Source organism: Larimichthys crocea, chromosome XXII (assembly GCF_000972845.2).
Source record: "Larimichthys crocea isolate SSNF chromosome XXII, L_crocea_2.0, whole genome shotgun sequence".
NCBI classification, from domain to species: domain Eukaryota; kingdom Metazoa; phylum Chordata; class Actinopteri; family Sciaenidae; genus Larimichthys; species Larimichthys crocea.
The window spans coordinates 22,357,642-22,384,957 of record NC_040032.1 but is presented as its reverse complement, the minus strand read 5'-3'; the positions used below and the strand labels follow the sequence as shown (position 1 = coordinate 22,384,957).

The window sequence follows — 27,316 nt, the reverse complement described above, 5'->3', positions numbered from 1 at the left end:
TCTAACTGGTATTATTGTTTGCGTCACTGTTGGATCGCTTTCCGTTCTCCTCAGAACCTGTGAAGAAATGATAGCACTTTGGAAATCAGAGAGAAGAACGAAGCTTTTTCACTGAAGTGAAATAGAAATGTTTTATATTGAACAATTTTAGACTGAATTTGGGAAAAGGCAAAAATTATTGTAGCCACATGTATTGCATAGTAATAGCATGGTTTGAGTAACGTTGTTGCTTCAAACAAGGAGTGGAGTAACACTAGAGTAACGAGTTTGTTCTTCATTTGGTCTCTACATAAGTCTCCTAAAGCTAGCCTTCATTTTCCTGAATTGTGTCTGGTGGCAGACAGAACTGCGAAAGCGAGCAAGAAAAAACAATCCAAACGTGTCATTGTTCTATATAAGTGAAAGCAAAAAGAGTTACCTATTTCTACTTTAAAAAATATTTAATCATGATTTATCTTTAAAATCTTTTGTGAAAAATGCTGAAACCAACCAATCTATATGATGAGCTGCATGATACTTCTCCTTTTCTTCATTTAATTTCCTCAGAAATAAATACGTTTGGTTTGTGAGTGCATTTTAAATTCATGTTCAGGTGTGTGTACATTCTTAGCAACGAAAAATATGATTGATGAGTTTTGATAACAAACTGAAAATGTTAGAGAAAACCCTGTGGAGATCCATATTTCTCACCTCATTTGTTGCTACTTTCAGATCATATTTACTTTGCAGGATCAGTTTCATCAAACATAAGTTTCTCAAGTTGACAGTTGTAACAAAATTCCCAATAAAACTATCACACACAAGAACACAATAGTTTTGCTTGTAATCATTAATAATTTAGTTGAGCAGAAATGGCATTACCATGGCAACTGTACAGAAATCCCTACTTGACTAGGTAAATTAGTGTTTGTGACTTTGACACAAGGAATCTGCTGCAGATGTTTTTGTTACATATGAGTAAGAAAACCCTTTTTGCAGCTGGGCACTAAACTTGTAAATGAAATGGGGTTATTTGACACACTGAGATGTCTTTTCTTGATTATTTTACCCTCACATCTCTGTGGTTCTTCTGATTGAAATTATTGTTTGCAAAGGTACCACAGAGTTTGTTTTGCTGTACAAAAAAAGGTGAATTAAGCCTATAAACACATATGAAATTGTTCACTTCCTTCGACAAAATGAACACTAACTTTGGCCTTAATGGTTCAGTGTACCAACTCGCTTTTTTCAACCTCTTGATGATAAGCCGGATCACCATCAGAGGGCTTGTCCCAGGATGAGGATGCTCATGAAGAAGAACATAATGAAGAAGAGCCACATAAAGAAGCGATCCATGACCTTGGCGACCCTTCTCCACTCCCCAATGCGCAGTTGTCCATCTCGCTGGTCCTGGTATGAGTTGGCAATGTACTCAATGTTCCTGCGAAGTCCTTGGTGCTGGCACACACACTGGATTCTCACCAAGATCTCCTTCCTATTCCCCCCAGCGCCGCCTCCTGGTTCACCTCCTACGCCTTTCTTTTCCTCAACATACTCTTCTCCTCCTCCACAGGCACTCTTTGATTTCTTTTGCTCCACTTTATCTCCTCCAGCAGCTCCTTCCCCCTCTGAGTGGTCAATGGTCACAAACATATCCTCTTTCCAGTCCGTCCCCTGGTCCAGGGACTCCCCAGACCCATCCTCCTCCACGCTCCTGCCCCACGCCTGCCCGTTCACATCCCAGTTTGTTCCTTTGGTGTTACCATCATTGGCTGATGGGGCTTCCTCCTCTGACAGAGTTTTTTTGCTGGCTGAGGTCCTGCCGAAACAGTTCTCGCCAGCCTCATAGACAAAACAGATGCGGGCAAGGTAATTAAGGATGACACGCTCGGCCCATTGTGGAACAGGACGAGCCTCAGGACCGCAGTGGTGGATGTTCATGATGAAGATGGTGAGTGCTGTTGATGCCGTGACCATCGTCATGGTAGCAATGTAGTACTTTCCTGTTGGAAAAAGAAATTGAATATCATCAATATCATTAGTTAAAAATCAATGTACAGTAAAATGTGTCAAATGTCAGCTTTGCCTCTTTGTCACCACCTTGGTGGACATTTGGTGAATGGTGGTGGATGTGCTTTTGCCACAACCACTGTAGCTGTAACGTTAATTAAGTTATGTACTTACTAATGTACTTACTAATGTACTTACTAATGTACTTATTTTAACCCAAACTATGATCTTTTCTGAAACCTAACCTAGCAGTTTTATTGCCTAAACTTAACCAAAGTGCAATAATTTCACAACATTTATTAGACAATGAAGGCCTGTTTCATATGTCCTTGGTACTCTCCAACAAATGTATATGTCATTTTAGCAACTGTCCTATTTCGTCTTTTAGGTATGAGCATTTGTTGCATTATTCACACAAAACAAGCCATTGTATATTAAAAAACATAAATATATGTCAAAAGTAAGCGTTTAAGTGATTTGTTTTACTTTGAATTAGTGCTGATGTGGTATTCACAACTTTTTAAACTTTTCTCTGAGTTCATTAGTTGTGATGTAGACTGACACTATTGTTCACTCTTTTCCTCCATTTTGAAAACTAAAAAAATACAAAATTATTAATCAGCATTTTAAAAGGAAGGACATTTTATTGTCAGGTGCATAACAACTGTTTTCTTACACATCAAATGGATGCCAAACATACATATCGTGTACTTCCCATGTTGAAATCACATCTTCCAGCAAAGAAGGATAAAACAATAAACGTGTCCTCTGTTGAGTTTTCAAATGTTTACTTCCTGTTTATTTCTTGAGATAAAATCACATGCAAAACACCAGAACTGAACAAAGTTACACCTTGTGGAGCTGGTTTAAAATCTACTTTAACTTTAAACTGGACAGAATATATTTCAGCAGTAAACTCAATCTACCCAGTATGTATATTTAACTTTGTAGTTAAACTATTTAGGACATAGGGTAAAGTTATACTCTTTGTACCTTTTTAATGAGAAACACCTCTCAAATGTGAGGATTTGATGGACAAACTGCTGTTGGCACCACTGAGACCAGCAGGTTGAACGTCTGCGCTGATGGCTGAGAGATGATCATTGATTCCCCAGCTGTGTTTTGTAGTATTTAAAAAAAAATGCTGACAGGCTTTATCGATCTGCTGGCCTTTTGTTCATTACAATGCTGTTAGCTGCTGGGCCTGAAAACTGTTCACCAAAATCTTTCCTGTCTGTGCAGTTTATTTGTTACAAACAACAAGATAGAACCCACACACACACGCACACACACACACACACACACACACACACACACAGAACAATGTAGATCTGCTGGCTTAGCAACTTTCTTCTCCTTCCCAGCAGTACACTGTATCACATATCGAGCACTCATTTAAAATTCATTGTTCTTCCACTCTTGAGACTTTTGCACTAAGGAAGAGGAAGAAGATGCAGTACAATACAAAACAGCCTTTGGCTTTGATCTCTAGCAATGCAATGATTAGTTGATTAGTTGTCAACTATTAAATCATCAACTACTTTGATAATTTCTCCTCTTGACTCTATTTTTTAAAGTCCAAATTCTCTGATTTCAACATCTGAACTGTGATTTTTTTCCTGGTTTCTTTAGTCCTCCATGACTGAATATCTTTGGGTTGTACATAAAAAAGAAATGTTTCACCCTTTTCTGACATTTTATGGCCCAAACAAACCAATCGATTAATCAAGAAAATGATCTACAGAATAATCAATAATGAAAATAATTGTTAAATGCAATACTCTTACGTCTTACCAAAGTAAGACAAAAGTATGAGTAATATCTTTCTAAGCAACATGGATTTATTATGTTGCATGACTCATTTGGTGTTTGGATCTCAGACCTTCTATGTTTATTGAGATAAGATGGGATGAGATGAAAAATAAAATGATGATGGTAGAACCCACACCTGAGTTGAAAAAGGTGAAATCAATTTTAAGTATTGACCTAAAAAGCTTTTGAAGTCCTCCCATCAAAAATGTGTTGACTGCCTTCATATGTGCACTAATATCCCAGTTTTGAGGCTTATCCTGGTATAGATCTTACTTAAGATATGATGTTTATATGGTTTACATGAGAAAACTGGTTATTCATATCAGTGTATACATAACAGTTACAGTTTAGTCCAGTTGCTAACACACTGAAATAACATGGATAGCACAAATATTTAAACTGATACACAGAGAGCAAAACCTAATCTCAAATCTCCAAAACATTAAACACATTTTCTGCTTTACACACATTTTTCAATTCAAAGTGGCTCTTTTTAAGTGTACTGAACGCAGTTCTCTGCATAAGACACAACAATCTGACATAAAATCACATGTTTGCAATTTCAAAACACTGCCAAAATGACACTACATGAGCTCATTGGCCACTACATGTGCCACCTGCCCAAACATGGTGTTATGTAATTGTTAACACTTCAGTCAGGAAGTAAGCAATAAAAGACCATAAGTGAGCATCTTTGGAAGACATTGCTGAGAGAGGAAGAGGAAGAGGGAGGGTTTGAATGAGAGGGGGAGGAAGAGTGAGAGGTAGAGCAGTGTTGTCAAATTATTAGCTTTCTTTTTTCTTTTTTTCTTTTTTCTGACATTTTTTTCTGCAATTGTATTTTCAGCTTACTGTTTTGTGAGCATATTTTAGTTCACTCTAATGTAAATATATCTGCTGTGTATACGTCGCACTGACTTGTTTGGTGAAAAATAAATAAAATAAATATTTCAACAGCACCTGTGTGTATCTGCAAATAATTGTGTGCATGTGAACAATTTGAAGAATTCTCTACAGTTTGAACTATGTTAGTATTATGGCAAAGCATACTAAAGATGAGAGTGCTTTTCATTATACCCAACAGTGTGTAGTTGGTTAGACAAAAATCTACGAATACGAATGAAGTGTGTGCCATCTGGTGCAAAGTTTGATTTTGGTTGCAGTGCTTCATTTTGCAGGATACATGTGGTATTTTGCAGTTTGGGTGTGTGGTTTGGTGAATTGAGTTAGTATCTTGATAAAACCAACCTAGTCTGCAAAATTGTGTTTAAGCAAATGTAAAAAACTGTAACAAGGTTTCTATTGGTGTACTCTAGGTAGCATAATCAGGTTTCTCAAAACTGTGGTAAGGTCTTATCCAGGTTTCTGAAACCAGGATATGATGTTTTCATGTGCAACATAACCCAATCACCAGGATACTTCACTTGGATGTTTGACCGAAACTGTGCAGAGTTGTGTATGTGCAGTTTAGTTAGTAATGTTTTAGTAATCTGACTTTGAAACTCTCTTGTCTTTCCAGTCTTACTCCACCTCGTACTGAAGTTATGTAGGTCATGTTTTCTTGCCTTTCTGGTTTGACAAGACTGCAGTGAAAAACATTTGGCTAATTGAGGGTACAGGCCACCTTTTTACTTCTTTCTATTTTTAGCTCTGCAATGGGAGTTTATAGCATGCAGTAGGCAACCTTTTCTAATAGAAATTACATTTGTATGTTACAAAATTTTTTTTTATAATTACATTGTGACGACAATATGCCTGGACAACATTAGTTTGAGTAAATAAAACACTAGGCGAGGAGATTGGGGTGGGCAAAGAGCAGGACTGTGGCACCAGAGTTTGCAGTGTATTCAGTTGATGGGTTGAATAATTCCCAGTAAATGTCCCCCCTAAAGATTTTATGAAAATGATGCCCCTATAAATTGTAAAATATTGGTATTTTATGTAACAATCCAATTATTCTAGATTATGGGAGACATTCCTGTGTGGATCAGACTACCAGTACTCCACAGCACATTTCCACATTGGATGTCTGCAGTTCGTGGCACATCTGAAAACAGTTGATGGTGTTTGTTATTGCGACTTTTTTGGCTTTCAGTCAAACATTAAATAATTTACGCATATACTAAACAACTGACTATGCCTATATTTTGTTTTGTTTTGTTTTTATTTATTTTAAAATGTTACAATAAAACCACCACCAGAGAAATGCACATCTCATTGTGTGTACATTAAAATATCATACAGATAATGTTTGTCTTTTGTCTTTTGTAATGCTCATTTCTAATTAAATGATTGTGTTTTGCACTTTTTAGAATAGATCACACTACATTAAATAAGATACATAAGCGTGACCAAACAGGTGTGTTTAGCAGCAACAAGCAATGAGACACATCAAAGTAAAATATAAAAATTTAAATATGAAGTACATGCAAATAACAAAATGTATTATGTATTCAGTGTACATTATGTCTACATCTAAGATATTAAATAATATAATATTAACATCTTTTTGCATGAAATCGAAGTTTCACTATATGTAACGTGAGTGTAAACAACATGAACTTGAAAAATATTACAAATCATTTTCAGAGACAGATCAACGATAAATGATGAACACAGATAAAAACAGTTATTTAAATTCATCACAAAAAGAGCATTGAGGTATCCTGATGAATCCTAAGTTACAGGTTCTTGATATCTTATGTGTTTTTTCGTATTCTTGAGTATATGCTCATTACATTACACTTGACATTACGGAGAGGACAGATGATCAGAGGAGCGGCATTTTTACCACCATCATTATTACAGGGGTTGAAGAATGGGTAGAGTTTCTCATTGAAGGAACAGCCAGTAAAGGAGTAGATAAGAGCTCCAGTATCGACATCATAGAAGGAGACCAGACTCTCCCCATAATCCACAAACACACCCACTTTCTCAGGCTTTGACTTCAGAGAGAGAGAGACACGAGGTTCAGCAAAAGCTTTGTACTCATTTTCGTTCCTCAAAGATATCGTCCAAAAACCATTATGAGGGTGACTTGGATGACAGCTTCACAGCTGTCATCCAAGTGCCCACATATGTTGGTGGACAGATGGAGACCTCTGTCCAGTCCTTGGTAGGTGGAACAGCATTCAGGAAAGGGAAGCTTTGGATGAGGTGGAGGTGGTCCTCAGAGTGTGAGACCTGCTCTAGTTTAGCACTTCTTTTCATCAGCATAGAAATCTCCTGTTCTAGCTCTATGATGAGGCTTTCACCCTGTTTCTGTATTGGTCTCTGCTTCTCTTCAATTGTCTCAATGAGCTTCGCCTGGCTTCTCTCAACAAACTCTCTCAGAGCATTAAAGACCTGAACACCGTCTTCTTTCTCTTTGTCTGCAGCTTCATTACTGCGCTGCACCGAGTGTTTGATCTCCTGAATCTTCAGTCGTTTCCTTTGAATCATCTGCTGAATTTCAGCCTCTGTCTTCCCCAGCTCAGCCTTTTTTTCTTCATATTCTTTCTTTAGAGGAATGACATCATGTGCCTTGTGGTCTAAAACCATGCAAAGCATGCAGACACACATCTGATCGGTTTTGCAAAACAGCTCCAGTTGTTTATCGTGCTTCATACACATCCTACTTTGCAGATTTTTAACAGGATTGATTAGCTGATGTTTTTTCAGACCAGTGACCGTGAAATGAGGTTCCAGATGAGTCTCACAGTAGGAGGCCATACACACCAGACATGATTTCATAGCCTTTAATTTGTTTCCAACGCAGATGTCACAAGAAATGTCATCCAATCCGGTACACGGGAGCCTTGAGGTGTTGCTGCTGGCTTCCTGTTGAGCTGACCGTCTGAACTGAGCAGCCATCTGAGAGATCAAAGTATTGACCCGCAGCTCAGGTCTTGTGTAGAAAGTCTCTTTACACAGAGGACACTGGCAAAAGACGTTAATATCCCAGTGTGTAGTAATGCAGTCCTTGCAGAAGTTGTGTCCACATGGTGTGGCAACTGGATCAGTGAATAGATCGAGACAGATGGAGCACATAAACTGATCTTCAGTTAACAGACAGCTGGCAGCAGCCATTTCAATCCACTGAGAAGTTAAAAAAATAAAATTAGAATTATTTGTTTAACAATATCAGATTGGAAGTGCTGTAAAATGAGGAAAGTAATTGGAAACTTCCTATCTTAGATTATGTGTCACTGTTAATTAACATTAATGTTAAATCAATAAAAATCACTGACTCACCAGTGTTTGGCAGAGACTCTGCTGTGTTAAGGTGGTTAAGAACTTTCTTTCTTCGGAGAAAACTCACACTTGACTTGATTGCAGCTCTGCTGTTGCTCCAACAAATGTTCACCTTCAAATGTAATGTTGAACCTCTGTCTTTCCATTATTGTTTGGCTTACTGGAAGACATTTCCGGATGGGCGTGATTATAGTGACAAACCTTTGGCACAAAATCAACCCAAGGCGTATGTATGTGTACCCTGCAGTTTCTTATGTTTTTAGTTCTTTCTTTGTTTTGAATTTCTTGCTGTTTTAATCTAAACAGGACAGATAACTGTAAAACATGTTAGCCCAAGTTTTTCATGTTGACTGTGAAAGGGTACCAAAAGAGGAAAGAAATGGGGGAACGTTTTGAATATGTTGGCAATATCCAACATTCATTAAACATTTTACCATAAACATCTAGACCAGAAACCAGCACTGTTTAAGTACAAGTCCATTTACCATTCATTTTTTGCCTCTGCTCTAATATTAACATTAGAAGCAGAAGCAGTTGTACTAGTTTGACAGGATACAGGACACAAACACAGCGTTCCAGTGATGTAATCCCAGGCGCTGCCAGCTATCATTTTAGTATAGTGCTGGCTTTGCCTCTCAGGCTTGGAATTGGTGCATTGGAAACACTGCCCATGGACTGGCATCTTGACGTAGCAGTAAAAACACAGGACTTTATAACAGAAATGAGGGCTCAGCTCCAGTAAACCAGCAAGCACAGGACTTCCCCTAATGGGAATGCAGCTACCTGTACATGTCTTGCTATGACACATTAAAATGTTTGCTATCTATTGTCTGCATATGTTGACTGGATTTGAAAAATATGTCACACTTGTGTATTTGCCAAGAGAGTCTGGAAGAATGACAGTGTGTGTCCTAAAATTATATCTTTTGCTCATCTTATCTATCTTTTGTTTATCCAACCGTCAATGGGATGAGATCATAACTAAATCATTCTCAGGAATCTGGCCATTTAGAAACAGAACCAGCCTTAGTGTCAGTCTCGTTGACACGTTGATGACTGACTTCAGGGTTCATTTTCAAAGAACTTTGATATAAGAGCTACTTAACAGTTGCTTACACAGTGGTATAGTAGTGTCTAGTGAAGTAAGTATACTCTTGATTTGTTCCACAATTTTTTTAAAGTGGCTGATCCAGCAAACAATAAACGTCCTGCTTTACCGCCTAACAGTGAGAGACTACTGCACTACTCCATTGCTCTTACATGTATTACAATCTCCTTGACCACCATCTGCTTGGCTTAAAAAGCCATTGAAAACTATTTTCTTAACATTTTCTCAACTCTTACAAGACTTAAAAATCAGTGATTCTTCAGTGTCCTCACCTATCAGTGGGACGCTCTCAGAAGGCGGCATGCTTTCAGCCACCAGCAACTGAAACACGGTGAGGGCCAGTAGCACCGTGACACCCAGAGAAACTTTTTCACCAGAGTCAGCCGGCAGATAGAATCCCAGGGGAGCCAGAAAGGAGATCATCATGCAGGGAATGAGGAGGTTAAAGATGTAGAAGGAGGCATGTCTCTTTAGTTTGAGGGTGAATGTGATGTCGGGGTACGGATCTGAACAGCAACCATACAGGATGACATTCTTCTTGGCTGGCATGCCAAGAACCTGGTTAGAAAAAGGATTACATTTTGTAAAAAAAATTGGGAAGGAAGTGTTTTCTGAACACATGAATAAGGTAACCACTCACCTCCCACTCCACATTGTGGACAAAGTCAGTCAGGTCAGCACTGTCCAAAGCATTGATCAAGTCCATCTGGTTGCCATTGTGGGTCCAGGAGCCAAAGGTTAGGTAACACTGCTGCATGTCAAAGGGGAAGAAGGCCACATCCACAGAGCAGGAGCTTTTGGTGATGGCTGGCTGGTCCCACATGACCTGACCATCATTACGTAGAACCACGTTGGTCTCCATTGAGCTGGAGAACTCATCGTCTGCACTGTTGTGGAGAAGGTGGAGGAAGTTGTGTGAAGGCAAGTAGAGGGAAGAGGAAGAGAGGGGAGATTTTCAGCCAATGCATGGTCATCCAGCAGGAGTCCATACCTACCTGTTATACAGGACGATATCAGGTCGCCATACGTAGCTGCTGGGTATGCGAATGGTGTCCAGGCCGTCATAGTCCTCTTTCTTCCAGGTGAGGTATGCATCCATCCAGATCTGCCGGATCCACAGGTATGTAGTCAGGATCTGGTTCCTCTCATCCTGGTGAGAGGAAACATGCACATCAGCACAGGCATGAAGACACACACAACATGAACATGTGGATCAGCAGTCAGGATATGATTACCATGTCAATGATTTGAGAGAGGGTGATCTGCAGTGTGACGTTGATGATATGATCGGTATCTTCCACGGGCCGCAAGGCGTTGGTGTAGTTAGAGAACAAGTCATTCATCAGCTTCTGAGCATAGCGACCATGAGCGGCCAGGTAAACTGGGGAACAGAAAGAGAGAAAGACAGGTCTTTATTCAACCAAGTAGTTATTTAAATCAACACAAATTTTTAAAACAGCAGGACATTAAGACGGCAGTCCAACATACACAGCAGCTATATCAACAATTAGTAGTCACACTTTTATTAAAGGACTAGTATTTGGTATTCAGTATTCAACTAGAAGTGTAGTTGCTGAGGTGATTGCAACCCCCTTGCCTCACCCATCTTCCTAGCATGATGTAGAAACTACAGTGCTCACAAAAAGCATGAAAGATGCAGAAGTTACTATTTAGAGGCATTATTCAGTTTGTCTATTCTGGGCCAATCAACATAAATAGATCGAGGCCCCTAAATCTGACACACTTGAGCTTTAAATGTCCTGATGTCATTCCTGCTCCTCAGAGGAATAATCAAGCAGATTTTAATGACAACATGACTTTCTCTCTAGCGCCACAATCAGAACTACCGTAACATTTTTGCTCCACCACTGGTGAAAATCTTACAATGGCTAAATCATTAGTATGTTGTTTGATCTGCTTCATGATGGGGCTGTAATGAACACTGCAGCCTCTAGGGGGGAATTATACTTTATATTCACAACAATAGTAATAATAATAACAATAACAACAATGGTGATAATACTGTTGTACCACAAATTTTATTCACTATAATAATTAGGTGTTAATTAGTTAAGTTTTGTTGAATAAATCAAATTTAACCCAATTATTAAATTAAACCCAATTTAACTGACATATGTTTGGGAAAGTTACTGTTTTAATCCAAGTTTTTATTCTCTCTGGGAATAGATTTTTTGTCTTTTAAAGGAACAGTAACTTTGCTTGTAACAGTGATCTCTACTGGTTAAAAATTGGCACTGCAGTGCAAATTCAAAACACTGAGTTGTATTGTCATTATGAGTCAGTTCATCCCTTAGAAACACCCTCAGCACACGCACACACACACACACACACACACACACACACACACACACACACACACACCATAACATACACAAGGAAACCACATTTCCCAGTTCAATTAACCTGGTAATCACCTCTGGTTTTATACATTAATCTGCAGAACAGCAGCAGACTGATAAATCCTTTAAATCCTGTGACGACTGATAATGATGATGGTAGCTCGGGTCCTAAACTAAACCAAAGTCAACCAGTGTAAAACATTTTTAAAAAATACCTAATGTGAAGTGAAAAATGTGTAACCTGGATCTGCATTCTACATTTTCTTGATGTAAACAAGACACGGTGTTGCTCTGGATCAGTCTAACCCTAACCCACGACTGAATCCAATGTCTGTTACACTCGTTGCCGTTAAAAAATTCAAAGCAACATGTTTCCTGATCATGATATTATTCAAAATAATTTCTAACCAACATGAATTAGGTAACATTTTAATAAAAGTCATTGTTTTGTACATTCACAATGAATGCTTTCCTCACCACCTGACTGTCATTTACACACCTGATAGCACTTCTCTCATCAGCCACACAGTTACTTGACCTTTGTTGCTCACCTGTGTATTCCTCATCTGCAGTACTTAACCAGCCCTTTTTCCTCATTTTCACATCAGATGCCAGAATCAAACCAGCAACGTTGTGTATTAGCCTTTAAAATGAAATGTCAGCTCAAGGCATGAGTGTTCTTGAAACAAATTGCCCCATATTGTCACTTCACACACTTCAAGGGAGGTCATGGAGGTCTGTCATTACGCATCCTTTTCTATGATAGCCTTCAAATGTGGCCATTCAGAACAGGCATAAACATTTTGTTCTTTGGGATGACACTTTATAAACTGAAATTTATTGTGGATATTCATGGTATCCAGCAAGAAAATCCTAATAACTTTCAGATGCAGCTTAAGACAGCACCTAAACTTGAGCTGGCGCTGAAACAATCTAAATAAACTCACAATAAAACTAAAGGACCAGAATGCAATGCAGCCACAAGCCATGGTGATGAACTGTCACATCATTAAAGCAGAAGAACAGACTCATGAACTTTTGAGAGTTTGAAAAAGAAATAAACAGAAGCAAAGTTACATCAGTTGTCACATTCAACTCAACAAACAGATTGCCTTCACCATCTTACTTTACGCCCCCCCAATAACACCCTGACACTCAGCATGAGGACTGTCAGTCAGATGGTCCAAACTATGAGGACAAAAGCTGTGAAGTTCAACATCCATAAAAAGTCTGATCAGATCAGAGGAATGCTGGAAACAGATGAAGAATGATAATATGAGACCTGCAGAGCTGTATGATATTTATGAGCTCTAAAGTCCATATCTGATAAACATCAAAGCTGAAGAATCATTTTAACTATCAATCTGATAACAGCAGACAAAGCGGCATCTTTTGTCCTGTAACCATATAAGTAAATAGTGAAACACTCCGAACAGCCAACACTTGAGTCATGTAAATTGTTTATAAAGTCTGTTAACGACAAAGACTTCACTATCAGCTGCAGTCAGACAGCTGAGGAATGAAATTTAGCCGCCAAAGAAACATCCTGGAAGATCACAGTGAAATATTTTGTTTCCAGTCACATATAAAAAACATTTTCTTTTCTTTTTGTATGATGGCAAAAAGGTAGTTAAAGAATCAAGAATGCATTTATCAACTTTCATTTTATAAATCATTATGAATCAATCAAACAACCACAACTGTCCTGTAAATATAAATCCTGTGACCAGTATTTCATAATGCATGTTGTAATAGTGATCTAGCCTCCTCCACAGGAAACGATTTTGTTTGTTGCTCACACACAGAGAGGTTTAACAAGATGTCTTGAACAAAAAAGGAAGTACACAAGACTGCGGTCAATTCAATGACCTTCGGATAAGAATATAATATTACGAAACTTCAACATGACTGTAGAGACACACAGAGAGAGGGAGGTTTTGAGTGTTCCCATCCTTTGTACAAACATGGAAATGTGGAAGTGAAGCTCTGAATGTCAGACAGACACGAAAAACAGGATACCTCATTATGAGAAACAGACACAGCTTCTCCTTTGCTCTGTTTGCCTGTTTAAGGACGATTATCCAGACGTGTGAAGGATTTATGTCCGATCATATAACACAGTGTTTCCCAAACTTTTTATACCACCTACCACCTCAGAAAATAATACATTAAAATAAAGCAACGCTGACCTTGTTCAGCTATGGACAGTTTACGCAGGAGGCAGGTTTTTTCCTATTAAGAGGATTAATTATTGTTGACTATTGAATCTCGAACAGAACCAGTTCAAGAACAGCACTCATTTGGTATAAAAGTGGTACTCCTGATCCACACTTCTCTTTCTAACATTTCTGGTTTGAAGCCATGATTGCAGTCTTTTTTAAACATCAATTTTACCTTTACAACTGTTGTAAATGAATTGATATGATTTTTATTACTTTAATTACAAAAAAAATCCAGAGATTCCTCCCAAATACCACTACAGGAAGTTTGTATACTACCAGTAGAACTCATAACACAGTTTGAGAACCAGTGATGTAACATCTTTCCAGCATTATTGGAAATTTCTTTATTGTCAACAAATCCCATTAAAGGACGAGAATCAGCAACATGTTAGGTCCTGTCTGTGGCTCAGCTCACTGGTTCCTACAGAATATGTAGATCTTTAACAGCTGCTCATTGTAGTTTTTTAAGCACAGGAAATTGTAGAAATATTTATTGGGGACTATTTTCAGCTGTGTACTAATTCACATGTGGTGCGCTAGTGAGTATTTGTGGCAGCAGGATAAATAAATACAGTGTGTGTGTGTTCATGGTACAGTGTGGCTCTTTGATGTGTTTTTAATAGAGCTCTACAGCACCACAGAGGAAGACAATCTATCAGGCTGTGATACACTCAATACTTGTTAGTCAAGACATTCACTGTTGGTCTGAGTCTGAATATGAAAGTTGTTTACAAATATAAGTATACTAGATAGACTATACCAGGTACTTTATAAAAAGCACATTGACTCAAAACTACTCCTTCTTTTCATGTATCATCTTCAAACAAACCAGATGGATAACACAGTTTTAAAACAGTACATTTATGATGTTTCAGATGTTGCTCAGAAGGTCTGCAGTGACAACAGTGTGTCTATCTCTGTGCCCAACACCTTAATTCCGGGCAGGCCAGATTTCCATTAAATCTGACATTGTATATACAGACTGGTGACAAATTAAAGTAAAAACCCAACATAAAGTGTCTTAGTAAGGTGTTGAGAACAGCTTTAGTGTCCTTTGTCACAGATGTTAATCTTTACAGGAGGGATGAACATTCTTTCATAAGACGTTCCCTTATTTGGTGTTAATCGTGGTTGTGGAGAGTGCTGTTGCTCCAAAATCTCCAAAGGTGTTCAACATACCAAAGAACCCCTAGAATAACTCTACAGCCCTTTGTGGTCATTTGTAGCTAGAACCTCTACAGTGAGGACCTCAGACAACTAAAATCTCAGCATGGACTACTACAACCTTCTTAAGGACCCCATGAACCTCTTCAGTGACCACTAAAACCTCCTACAGGGTCCTCATGGTGGAGAAGAACACTGTCTTTTACATTTCCCTCAAAGCTCCCTTAGTTCAGCATACTAAATAAGCCCTTGAATTTCTTTATTGCACACAAACTACCTACCATACTCCTAAACCACCTCAGTGACCACAATAATGCCTTATATAACCCCTTGAACATACTTAATGACTACTAGAACCTCTTAAATAACCACTCAAACCTCCTCTGTGACCAAAAGAACCCCTCAAACCTCCTCAATGACCAATAGAAGCTCTTTAATGGCTACATAAACAACCAAAAGTATTGCTAAACCCCACCAGTTACAGCTAAAAAAATAAATTAAAAAAACCTCCTTAAAACCCACTAGAACCATATAAATGATCTATACATCTTCCTCATTGAACATTTGAACCTTCTAAATGCAGACTAGAATGACCCAAGGAGCTCTAGAACCGCTTAAGTGAACATTTGGACCTCCTAAACACCAAGTATAACCACCTAGGAGCTCTAGAACGTCCTTTGTTCCCTAAAGGGGCCTCATGGTGGAGAAGAGTGCTGTCCATCACATTGCCCTTAAATCCCTCATATTGTAACAAACTAAAACCCCTAGAATCTCTTTAATGCCCACTAGAACTACCTACCAGGCACTTAAAATTGCCTCTATGACTATAAGAATGTCTTAAATGACCCCTAAAACCTCCCAAATTACAATTAAATACTCTTAAACACCAGCTATACCGTCCTAAAAAAATGTACACAGCAGCAGAAGTTAGAAAATGTCGATTGCGTCTTTTAACTTCAGGTGTAGCTACTAAATGTTTACAAGCTGGTTAATCTAAATACTGAAGGTGATCATCTTACATTGAGGTGAGCTGATGGTTTTACAAGAGAAGACTCTTCTTCACTTTGTTGGTGTTGTAAGAACTACAAGAACTCCACTAGTGGTGGAAAGTAAGTAAGTATATTTGATCAAATACTGTTTTTAAGTACAATCTACATGCAAATATAATTTATGTCAAAGTGACCAATGGGGTCAACAGGTTCTGAATTTGGTCCAGTATTGAGGGAGAGCACTACAGTATAATCCTTCTGGTTGCAAGCTGCCAGAATTTGTCCATCAGAAGTGTTTTTTTTTTCTCTCTGACAAACTCAGATTATGTCTTATTCTGATATCTCATGATAGGTTAGGTTCTTGCTGCTCTAAGTCAACATTGGAAATGTGAGTGTAGTAATGCACTAGAAAGAATAGGTCTTTGTGTTGAGTACAGAAAGTGTAGCTTAGTGTTATGTAAAAGATTTTCAATGTCATGGCTGAATATTTAGCTGATTTTAACTATGTGGATGGTCACTGTATTTATTGAAGCCAGAGATGAGGAACATCTACAAGGCAGAGAAAGGTTTACCGGCACCTGTGAAGGTTTAGACACTGGTGGTAATCCTGTGTGCTATGATCCTCGGCCCACAGAGGAGATTTCAAATAAAAGACTTCTTCTGTGGAATCCTTTACATAATGTTAGACACTTATAATGACAATATGAGTCTGTCAGAGACCAAAACAAGCACTTTTAATAGACATGTTTTGATGGCGAGCAATAGACTAAAAGGATTTTGTTGCACCCTGTTTCACAGCTGCAGGCTGCATTGCTCTCACTCAATACTGGACCAAATTCAAAACCTATTGTCCCCATTAGTCACTTTGACATATAAACAATGGAAAATAAGGTTCAGGTTGAGAGCAGGTACAAAACCCAAAATTGATCTGATTTATTTTACAAGTACTGATCCATTGATTGACCTTTTAATTAAAAAAAAAAAAAAAGATTTAATACCAGGTGACATCATCACAACCTGCAGCTCCGCCTCTTATCGTCTCTGTTCTTTGTTCAAACGTTGTCACGGTTGGCTGAGCAGGCGAGTCAGCATTTTGAAACACAAGATTGACTCCCTGACGAGTTGAAGTGCTAATAGATCTCTCTCTCTCTCTCTCTCTCTCTCTCTCTCTCTCACACACACTCTCACTCACACACACACACACACACACACAATGCTGCACATTTATCAGCACCTTTCCCTTTCATCATCACCATCAACAGCATCATCAGCACCATCATTGCCATGGCAGCAACGAAGTTCATACATTCTAAGTGCACAGATGGCCAGAAACATGTGCATCACAGCTAAGTGCAAAAAACAGCTGATGGCATGTTAAGTAAATATGACCTGAGCTGTGTGTGTCTAGATAATCCCATTCATCTAGTTCCTTCTTTACTTTCAAATGTGAGTATGAAGCTTGTTCCAAGATTGAATCAGTAAAATTTCTGTCTTCATCAGTCTGTTGTGGAATGTTATATTTGCTCACATGCTGTCTTTTAGAGGACATTAAAATATATAAAGTGGAGTACTGTTCTGATGTTTGTTGAGGTTTTACACATCGACACAAGACAAAAAATAGCAATAATTCTGAAATACTGATTTTAAATTGGAAGAATCTCCTGAACAACTTTAAATCTGCAGATGAGTTTATTATTTTAAAAATATTTTACATTGCCCTCAGTAAGACAAAGCTGTCCCTGTGTTTTGAACCATGTGCAGTTGTCTTTATATTAATGTGACACAATCATCTCCTGCCTGAGGAAACAGGTCAGCAGAATCCGCATTAATTGGGGACATTATTCACTTTGACATAAACACATGGGAAAATAAGGTCTAGGTAGATGTCTGAAAGAGGATCTAGTCTGTGTTTATGATAATGATTCAGAAATCATCAATTTCTTTGTGTGGAGATAATAATGATGACTGAAAATCAAATTCAGTCGTGAGATGACAAGAGCTGTTTCAGCAGCTACTGGTTCTCAAAGTGAAATTCCCATTTTCCCATAAAATAGATGACTTAAGTTTGGATCAGTGTGAAAGACTTGGTGATTATTGTTATTGATTGTTACTGATTAAATAATGCTCACTGCTAATGACAGTTAAAGATTTTATATTGTTAAGAAAACTGAAAACATAATCTGCATCTCATATCAATTCAACTTTGGATTTGTGGTCAGTTTTGGAAAACCTTCTCAGTTTTGCACCTCTAACTGGCTTCTTCTCCAAAGCAACACTGGGCCAATCTCATAGATATTGTGACATTTATAGCTATCTATTCAGAAACTGAAATCACTTTACTTTGATTTTTAGACAAAGGACTTTCTTCAGACCATGTATACTAAACTTACTGCTTCATAGAGAAACATAGAACTCAATGTCATGGACACACCATTCAACAAAAACAAACATCGCAACGTTCTTTAGATCACTGTGAATCCATTTGAACTTGATTTGATTGATTCTGAAGAAAGAGTTTGTTAAAGTACAATGCATGCACATGGCAAAAACTGCACAAACAATTGCACAGTAAAATCGAAAATGGCTGACTTCCTGATGGATTTAGGTTATAGATATGATACCTGTGCCTACTGATTTTAGTAAATGCAGGTGAAATGTGTTGCGAGGAATGCTTCATTGAAATTCTACAGGTGTTGCTATTGAGCCATGTGGCCAAGAGCCATATCAGATGTGATTTCCACCGCGTCTGACATGAGTCATGAGTCTTTGAGCACAGGCAGCCCCTAATAAATAAAAATAAGTATTTTCGGTATAATACTCTTTGTTGAGGCTCTAATAACACTTAGAGTGTTTCTGTAGCATTCCCCTCAAGACTAAATTATCATCTTTGAACAGATAAAAACCACTGTTTTCGCAGTGATGCGTGTCAGTTTCTAGCTGAAGTGTGTTGGGATTATCTCAGTTTGACCCCTGGTCGTGACTCCTTCTCTTATCTGGATGGACAGTGTGATTGACAGCTTTAATCCTCACAGCCATCAACCCTTATCACTGCTCAGTCTGCCTTCCCCCCATTGTCCCAACCACACATCAACCACACACATTTTACACCCCTACATCACCAACAGTTGACTGCCATTCTACATCATACAAACGTCGACCACAAAATAATAATAATAAATAATTATTATTATTTTGTGAGTGCAAACTCAGGTGCAGGTGCCAAGCAGCATGGACTTCAGTCCAGTTTGCAGTTTCCTTATATATGAGACAATGACGTGATCGATATATCGCTATAGATACAAAATTTTACAGTGATCTTTAGGTAAAAAAAACAACAAGAGTTGTTCTAATACGTTCTCCTTTTGGGTAATATGAAAATGAATTCACCAGACACCATTTTAACATGATTTAAAGCGTGACCAACAGTGAACCTCCAAAATGTCCCTTCACCAGTCAAGTGTTGGTTAATGTACAAAACCATGGTCCACTCTTGGATAGGTATGCAAGTACACACACAACTACAAACAAACAATGCACTGTCCAGCACATTATCATTTTCTGATGTGGGGTCCTCATCAGAAGGACTAAAGGTTGTGTTACGCTCAAAAAGAACACATTTGTATGTGCATGTTTGGTTCTGTTTATACACCAAACTGTTTAGAAACAGAAAGACTTCAAACCTCAAACAAAAAAATCAGTCGATAGTGTTTTCTTCTTGGTGTTAATACAGAGGGCAAAGGAACAACTTATCATTTAATTTCACATTTAAATGTGAACAGCCACAGTCAGCTTTGATAAAACAAAACAGCCCTAATTTATTCCATCACTGTAAAAGCAGGACAATTTGAATTTGGATCAGGCCTCTAAACCGCTGCATCGGCTTCAGATCCGCTCCTCATCCCTGACCTCATGGCTGTAAACTTTTCTTTTTGTCCTTCTGTCCTTATCATTCAGAGGCACAATGAATCCTGATCACCCCTGTTCACTTGACTGTTCAATAAATACACCAATCAATCAATCAATGCACTAAAAGAATCAACACATGAAGGTTACTGATAAGGGCTGAGATTTAACAGCATGTTCTTGTTCGCAGGTCGCTTTGTCACTTTAGTGTAAACCATTCACATCAGGTCACGTGATATAAATTCTTTTCACAAAACATGACTGAATAATGCACATCAGAGGGGATTAAGAAGATGGTGCACTCAATACTGACTAAAAAAATAATAATGTACTCTGTGTAGCTGCATATGCGTGCACTACATCATGGGTGGACGGCTCAAACCAAAAGTAAACACTGAGCTATAGTAGCCAACCACTAACTGTTGTTAGCCCCAGATGCCAGTAGTCAAACCGAGCAAGAAAACCACCTCAATAGGTATTCCCTGCCAGACTGGCCACCATTGATTTCGGAAGTTGTGTTCAGTCCCAGGTCCGGCTGTGTTGACTGTGGAAGGAACATTGTGCCAGCTCTGGCTCTGACTTTAAGTTACATAAATGATGTCACTGTCCATCATTGGCATCGCATCACAAGATTTGTGGTGTCACTTGCGTCACAATTTACGTAACATAGACATTTTAACCTTAACCACGATCCGCTTCTCAATGAACAGAAAGGGTGAAGGTTTCACAATGTTAACCACGTGTTAAAAAGGTTTTCTGGCCATCTGGTGTGTCTCGTGGACACCAAAGCGCGCCATATGAGATACTGCAGTGGTAAAGCGTTTTTTTTATTTGATGACAAAAATTTGTTAGTTAGTCGATTAATCGATTTGTTGATTGACAGAAAGATAGCGGCTATATTGATAATGAATTATGCTTCTCTGATGATTGTTAACTGAAAATGTTTCTTGGCCAATCCTGGGATGAAGAAGAGTGTGATTGTTGGGCATTTTTCATAATTTTTTACATAACAAAATATAATGTATATATGTATATTGTGTAATCACATAAAAAAAATTATTGATTATAAAAATAACTGTTGAAATAGGACAAAAACATAATGACACAGATCGGTCACTTTTTAGAGACAGAATAATTATTGATGAAATTGATCAGTTGATCAGTCAGGATGCTGAGACCACATCTGGGTCCAACAGGCACAACCTTTTTTTATCATCATGACATAGAACTGTCCTATATTTACGACTAGGTAACAGAGGTTATAACTTACATGTGTGAGAATCAATCCACATATATTTTTTTTTTTTACCTTAAAAGTAGCAGAAGTGAAGATGGGCTCACCTGGGAGGAAAGGGAGAATCAGTAGATAGGCGATTGATCCGCTGCAGAGAAGCTTCATCCCGCTCTGATGTTATTGATCCGATAAACAACGATCGATAACAGTGATGACAGATCAGCCAACATCCGACCGTCGAGCGCAGAGACTAAAACACACTGAGAGAGAGAGAGAGAGAGAGAGAGAGAGAGCAGCTGCTAATGCGGGTGGGTTTGCTGCGGTGGTCGCTCATGTATGAGAGGTCATTAATGCCACACAGGCTTTGGAGGTAGACTAAATGTGCTTTAGCACTTAGAAAAAAAAAGTACTAATACATGACCACAACAAGTGAAATCTTGCATTCAACACCTTAAAGTATTTTTTTTTTAGTTTTTTAGTTTTTGAAGTCAAATATCTTGAAGTCAAAGACCATGAAGGGGATGTGTATTTCAATATGTGTGGTTAAACTGTGGAATAATTTGGACATTGAACTTAAACGAAGAACAAATATTATTTGGCTCAAGAAGAAATACAAAAACAAAATTTTCCTGAAGTATAAGAACGAGGAAGGACAGTGATGATGTTTAGTTTTGGTTTACAGACACAATGGTATATACTTAAGTTAAGCTATATAAATAAAGTGGATTGGATTGGATACTTGTTAAACACGGGATTAGGATAAAGATTATAAATATGTATGGTGAATTTGGGTACATACATACATGCATATGCACATGTAGATATGTATGTATAAATATGTGAATTTGTGTATATGTAATAATAATTTAATAAGTCAATGTTAGTCAATGTGGAGTTCAACAAACAATGTCAACAAACAACCAGGAAATACACTACAACACAAAGTCCAACACCAAGTCCAAACTCAAAGCTAATATTACTGCAAAGCATGTGAAATATATTGTGATATTATGGTTTTAGCTGCTAAATACAAAAGAAAAACAATCGTCCTACAAGGAATTTATATTAGAGAAGTGCTTTGGACCTTCGGGTCCAGCAAAAGTGTTTTTAAAGATACATCAGCTTGTTCAGTGAGTGAATAATTAAAGGACAGGTACAACCACTTATCTGATTCCTTTGTAACAGGAACCGAAAGCTGCTTGTACCTTGAACACATCAGGTGACAACTACTTATTTCCCCTATCGACTGACAAACACCCCTCACCCTTTGTTCAGTTTCAACAAATGTATCCATGAATTATAAATACAGTCAGAAACAGCAGATAGGCACTAAGAGGTCAGGTCTTTTAATGTCTTTCCAAACTAGCTGTAACATAAAATGACATTTTGGAATATAACATGTTTACATGTGTGACCAGCAGCATAGAGTCTAGACTGAAACAAAAAAGCCAAGTTAACCAGTGTTAAGTTACGTTAAGTTAACTTACATCAGGTACTTACAAATACCGTAACTTACAATACTTTCCTAAACCTTACCTAGTAGTTTTGTTCCTTATAGTTTGTTCACTACCTGGTGGGCAGGTCTGATGATACCAACGCTTTTAGTTTCCTCTCTGTTTTGGCTTTATATCTTTAATAAAGTTTCTGTCCCTACTTTAAGGAACTGCAACATCCCAGCACAAAATAAATTTGGTCTATTCATCAGACATTTAATAACAAAAACATGAAGCTACAAGAACCCCCAACAAAGTCAGTGTGTCATGTGAGGTATCTAATTCCACAGGCTTCATCTGTACAGAGATAAAGCTGATCAAGAACAAGACAAGTCTTCTCTTTACGATAACATCATCATAAAGATCTTCAGTTGGCACCTGAATCTTGTTCTTCTCTTCTCCACCAGTCATGGGTCACAGGGAACATTTCCTCTGTTTACTGTTTCTTACTGACCTTCGTCCTCTGTTACTCTGAATGAAATGAGACACGCTCACGGTGAACAGCTGTCAATCAGAGAGTCACATGAATGAATAATGAAGTTTAAAAAAGTGAAGTGAGAACACTGAGAGGAGATTAACGGATTAGCAGGAAATAAATTGGCTGCCAGACACAGTGGTAATGACCCTCTTTATTTTCTTATTAATGAAATGTGTTGAAGTGTAAACCCACCATGATGTCACCCTTTGGTTTTTGGCCAATCCTTTTGAAGTCTCCTGTTTGGCATTTTGTCCGTTGCCATCTTGTTTTTTTCCCAGCCAGGAGTGACCGTATTTGGATGAGAGTGTGCAGCTGGTTTCAAGCAGGAAAAAAAATGTTGTCCTGTCTGGTTGCAAAAATTCTATTTTATTTCAGCTAAACAGTAACTAAAATATATTTGTGAAAACATTTGAGGAGAAATAGTCAATGCAGTAACATAATCTTGATGAATATTTGATCAGCACTGCCAAGTTTGACAGTTTGATCTGAGTTTCATGACCGGTGTAACTGACTGAGTTGCTTTTAGGTAGCCACTGCCTAAATCATACCTTTCTTAATCATCTATTTTACCTTAAATGGGGCCATAATTTACACAATAATCGTCATGCTGTCAGGAAGTAGACTTGAAACTACGGATAGAAATAATAAACTCACAAAGAAACTGTTTACTGAGGACATAAATCAAGTGCAAAGTTGGATCTTTTCGCCATAGGATTCAAAACACTTCTTTTGCATCCAGGGGAACAGACCCTAAAGCTCTGTCCGTCTTTTAGCTTTGTAAACTTTTATGTAAGAAATGTGATTGTAGGTTTACAAAAGATCCATAAAGAAACACTTTTAGTTGTATTTGTATTGTATTTTAACTTTGATGTCAGTTTTAGTTACAAGCATACAAACAGATGACATCAGGATTGTATCTTGTATAAGGTTAAAAAAAAATTGTAAGTCTGCCTTTAAAATCTGAAAAAAGGCCCCAGAGATTCATTTTTGTTTCAATAAAACAAAGAAAAACAGATGGTTGACTGTTGACTGGCAATTCAAAATGCTTTACAGATATAAAAGAAACAAAAGGATACAAATATATAAAGACACACTTAGAAAGAATACATTCAATATCAGATATAGAAAGAAAAGAAAATAGCATGAAAAGGAGAAAGAAAAGTTAAAGTGCAGTGAGAGATACATGCAGCAGTAAATCTTCTCCTCTTTTCAAACAGCTTTTGTTGAGTGAACTTGAAGGCGTCTGAAGGTTAATTGAGCTGGGGCACTGCTGTCAGCCAATTCTTTAAATCCTCCTGAAAATAAAAGTAAGAGCCTTTCATGTGGGCTCAGCGCCAAACTGGACTGAACCAGCCAACGGAAATCAGCTATGAAGCCAAACTCCGAAACTGGGAGGGATGCTTGTAAAGGTGCTCTCACACCTTATATGTTTGGTTCAGTTCTTCACGTCTTTGCAGATTTTTAGATTAGCCAGAGGTGGCAGAGGCAGACTGAAGATATATCCAGTGAAGAGAAAAAAGTTTAGTTGTCCTTTGACGCTCAAGTGATTAAAGTTTTGCAGTCATTTAACCAACATTAACCGGGTGGTTTTTCTCAAGTGCAGATCCAGATGTTTTTATCTCTTCCAGACTCGACTATTAAAAGACACGTTATTGTGGTATCATCATGTGAAACATCCACAGACTGCAGCCGATAAAACTTGAGATCCTCTTGTCACTAAAGGTGATGGTGCCTTCACAAAACTCAATGTCCTCTTTTAAATCTCTTCCTTAAATTTAGCCAAAAGATGGCTTTAACTTTTTTTGATATTTTGTTTTAATCACATTTATTCTGTTTTTACTGTTGAGTCATTTGTAACTATAGCAGTTATCGTTATTATTATTAATCAGCTAGGGGGCCATTAAAAAAAAAATAGACTAATCTAAGAGACAATAAGAGACTGAATTTCACCAAACTTTCAACTTAAGTGCTGTAAAGGAAAATTCATTACATAAGGTTTTTCAGAATTTACAATGAGACAATATTTTTTGGGATTAAGCTTTTCTAAAATGTTATTTTAAATGTGGAAATGAGGCATGATCTAATGCTTACTTTTGTTGAAATCCACAGAGACAGATTACAGTGGAAGAAGAAGACATGTTATGGAAGAAAAACAGCCCAAAATCTTATTTGCCTGAAGCGTCTTGCCTTACATCCAAAACCTTGATTTTTTCTGCATTTAAAATGATTGTGAAATAAAAATGCTGATTTACTAACACCTCACGATTTGTCCGAACACTTTCTGCTGTCTAATAACTTTAATGCATCTCAGGTTTATTGTGGAAGGGCCTCAAACTAACAGATTGCTTTCGAATCTGGCTGACCTTGAAACAAAACTTTAATGAATGCAGCGAGCAGGCCAAATGTTTTCAGACTCTCATCAGGGGAGTTATTACTGTCTGAGCACAAGTACTGAATACTCTGCTGTCTTAAGACCACACACACCCTTTGCATTGCAGCATACAGAGGAATACGACTGAAGGCCTGTAAGCAGTCAGTGTCTATGTACCTGATCCTGAAGCTTTCAGTAAAGTTTAATAAACCCACGTCCAGTCTCTGTGTCCTGACGACACTACATACAGGTAAAAAAAAAGTCCTTCAGTGCATCTTTATTCTCCACTTGCACATTATAGAGTGACGTTTGTTTACTTCCTGTCAGTAAAGTTGGTTAGTTTTTTTGCTTTGTATATTGTTATTAAACGTTTATAATGTTTTTAATCATTTTGATAATCACCCCAGTGTCTTAGATAATCCGCAATTTCTGAAGCCACTGGGAGACAGAGACAATATTATAGCCAGCAGATATCCACATAACAGATATCTGTGCCAAGACTTCCTCTGCAGTCCAAGTAGCAACTTGATACACAAGGATGACGCGAAAGACACATTTCTGTGCATCCTCAATGGAGGAGAGCTAAAATGCTTTTAAAATGAGTGACTCTGAAAGCATCAGTGAGAGTGATCATCATGAGAGTGTGAGTGATGAAGAAATAAATCTCATGTCTCTCCAAAAACTACTAAAGGTGTTCAATGTGTGCCACCAACCGTAAGGAAAAGTGGGTTTGGACTGCAGATTAAGACAGCCTTTGGTCAGAGGAATGATTAGTTTCATGTTTCTTTGGCCACTGACAACCATTTCAGGAGATCTGCGACACCATTAGTCTGGAAACTCTGTCTAAGCTAGAACGATTTAACACACAAGGCTTATGTTATCCCTGAGATAAATGAGGTGTGGACAACACACAGTGAAGCTCTGCTCATTGTCCAACAACTGGAACTGGTTTCTCTGAGTTTAGGTGTCACCATCTCTGAAAAGTGACTTCCTGTGACTCCTCCTCCTCTCAGAGTTGACTACTTTTCCTTCTCAGCTGCTCTGTCCTTGAGGTTGAAGTAATCCCCCCCTCATTTGTCTCTATTTGTGTAATAATCCTTCATAAATCAGCTCTGTATCATTGGACCTCATGGTAATAGACCCATTTGTACATCTATGTGATGTACTAGTTGGGGATAGTAACACATCTCTGTACCACACGACACCATAATCACAAACTGACTGATTTGAACACAGTAATGCAGAATTATCCCTCGCAGAGAACTAAAGTCATCCACTTTACACGATGAGCTCTATTTGTCAGACAATGTTCCCTTTTCCCGAGCAAACTCCACTTCTGTGATGAAATGCCGGAAGAGGGAGACACACCTGCAACCACTGATGGACTCTTTTTAGTCTCAAGCTGATATTGCAACTGTGTTTGTCTGTTTGACTGTTTGTGCCTTCTCCTGGGCTTCAAACTGGAGGCGAGCAAGTCGGGCTTTCAGCCAAGCCTCATCTCTGGACCCAGAACTAGCAGGGGAGAGAGATCATAGCAAGGCAGCATGAACAGTATTTTCATCCACTCACCTGCTACACTATGAACACTCCTGACACTGCCTCAGCACCTTGAGAGATCACATGCCTAACTCTGCATACGCAATAAATGCTACAAAGTTCTACATGAGCATACACACACACACATAGGCCCGCACAGCCTCTGATTGGTTGACAAACTCATAACATCATTGGATTTCTAGTTGACAGCAGAAATGTTCCAGCTACAGGAACTACAAAGATGGAGTTTGCTCAGTTATCACGGAGATGTTTTTTTTTTTTTTTAAATCATGTGATGTGATCCATGAAATGTCCCAAAGTTGCAGAGGAACCAAGTGAGTCGAACCTTTATATTTATTGTAGTCTCAACTTTTTCGAATTATTACTGAATTATTAACACAAGAGCTAAGGAATAAACGAGATG

The 27,316-nt window shown here is 38.1% G+C and overlaps 2 protein-coding genes across 3 annotated transcripts; both read right to left on the bottom strand.

The window, feature by feature from the left end:
- LOC104932862 (neuronal acetylcholine receptor subunit alpha-9) lies at positions 1-21,548 on the bottom strand. 2 transcript variants are annotated; one of them, XM_027273279.1, is made up of 6 exons: positions 21,122-21,548; positions 10,378-10,523; positions 10,138-10,292; positions 9,783-10,029; positions 9,415-9,700; positions 1-1,982 (listed from the first exon to the last, which is right to left on the bottom strand). In XM_027273279.1, the coding sequence occupies exons 1-6, from the start codon at positions 21,177-21,179 to the stop codon at positions 1,258-1,260; spliced, it is 1,617 nt and encodes a 538-aa protein (XP_027129080.1). In that variant the 5' UTR covers positions 21,180-21,548; the 3' UTR covers positions 1-1,257. The 2 variants fall into 2 exon arrangements, with proteins under 2 accessions (XP_027129080.1, XP_027129081.1); XM_027273280.1 differs by having other exon boundaries at positions 21,090-21,164.
- LOC104932858 (E3 ubiquitin/ISG15 ligase TRIM25-like) lies at positions 6,805-8,128 on the bottom strand. The gene is made up of 2 exons (XM_027273281.1): positions 8,035-8,128; positions 6,805-7,878 (listed from the first exon to the last, which is right to left on the bottom strand). Exon 2 carries the CDS (start codon positions 7,867-7,869, stop codon positions 6,826-6,828), a length of 1,044 nt encoding a protein of 347 aa, XP_027129082.1. The 5' UTR covers positions 7,870-7,878; positions 8,035-8,128; the 3' UTR covers positions 6,805-6,825.
- Positions 21,549-27,316: the final 5,768 nt, after the last annotated feature.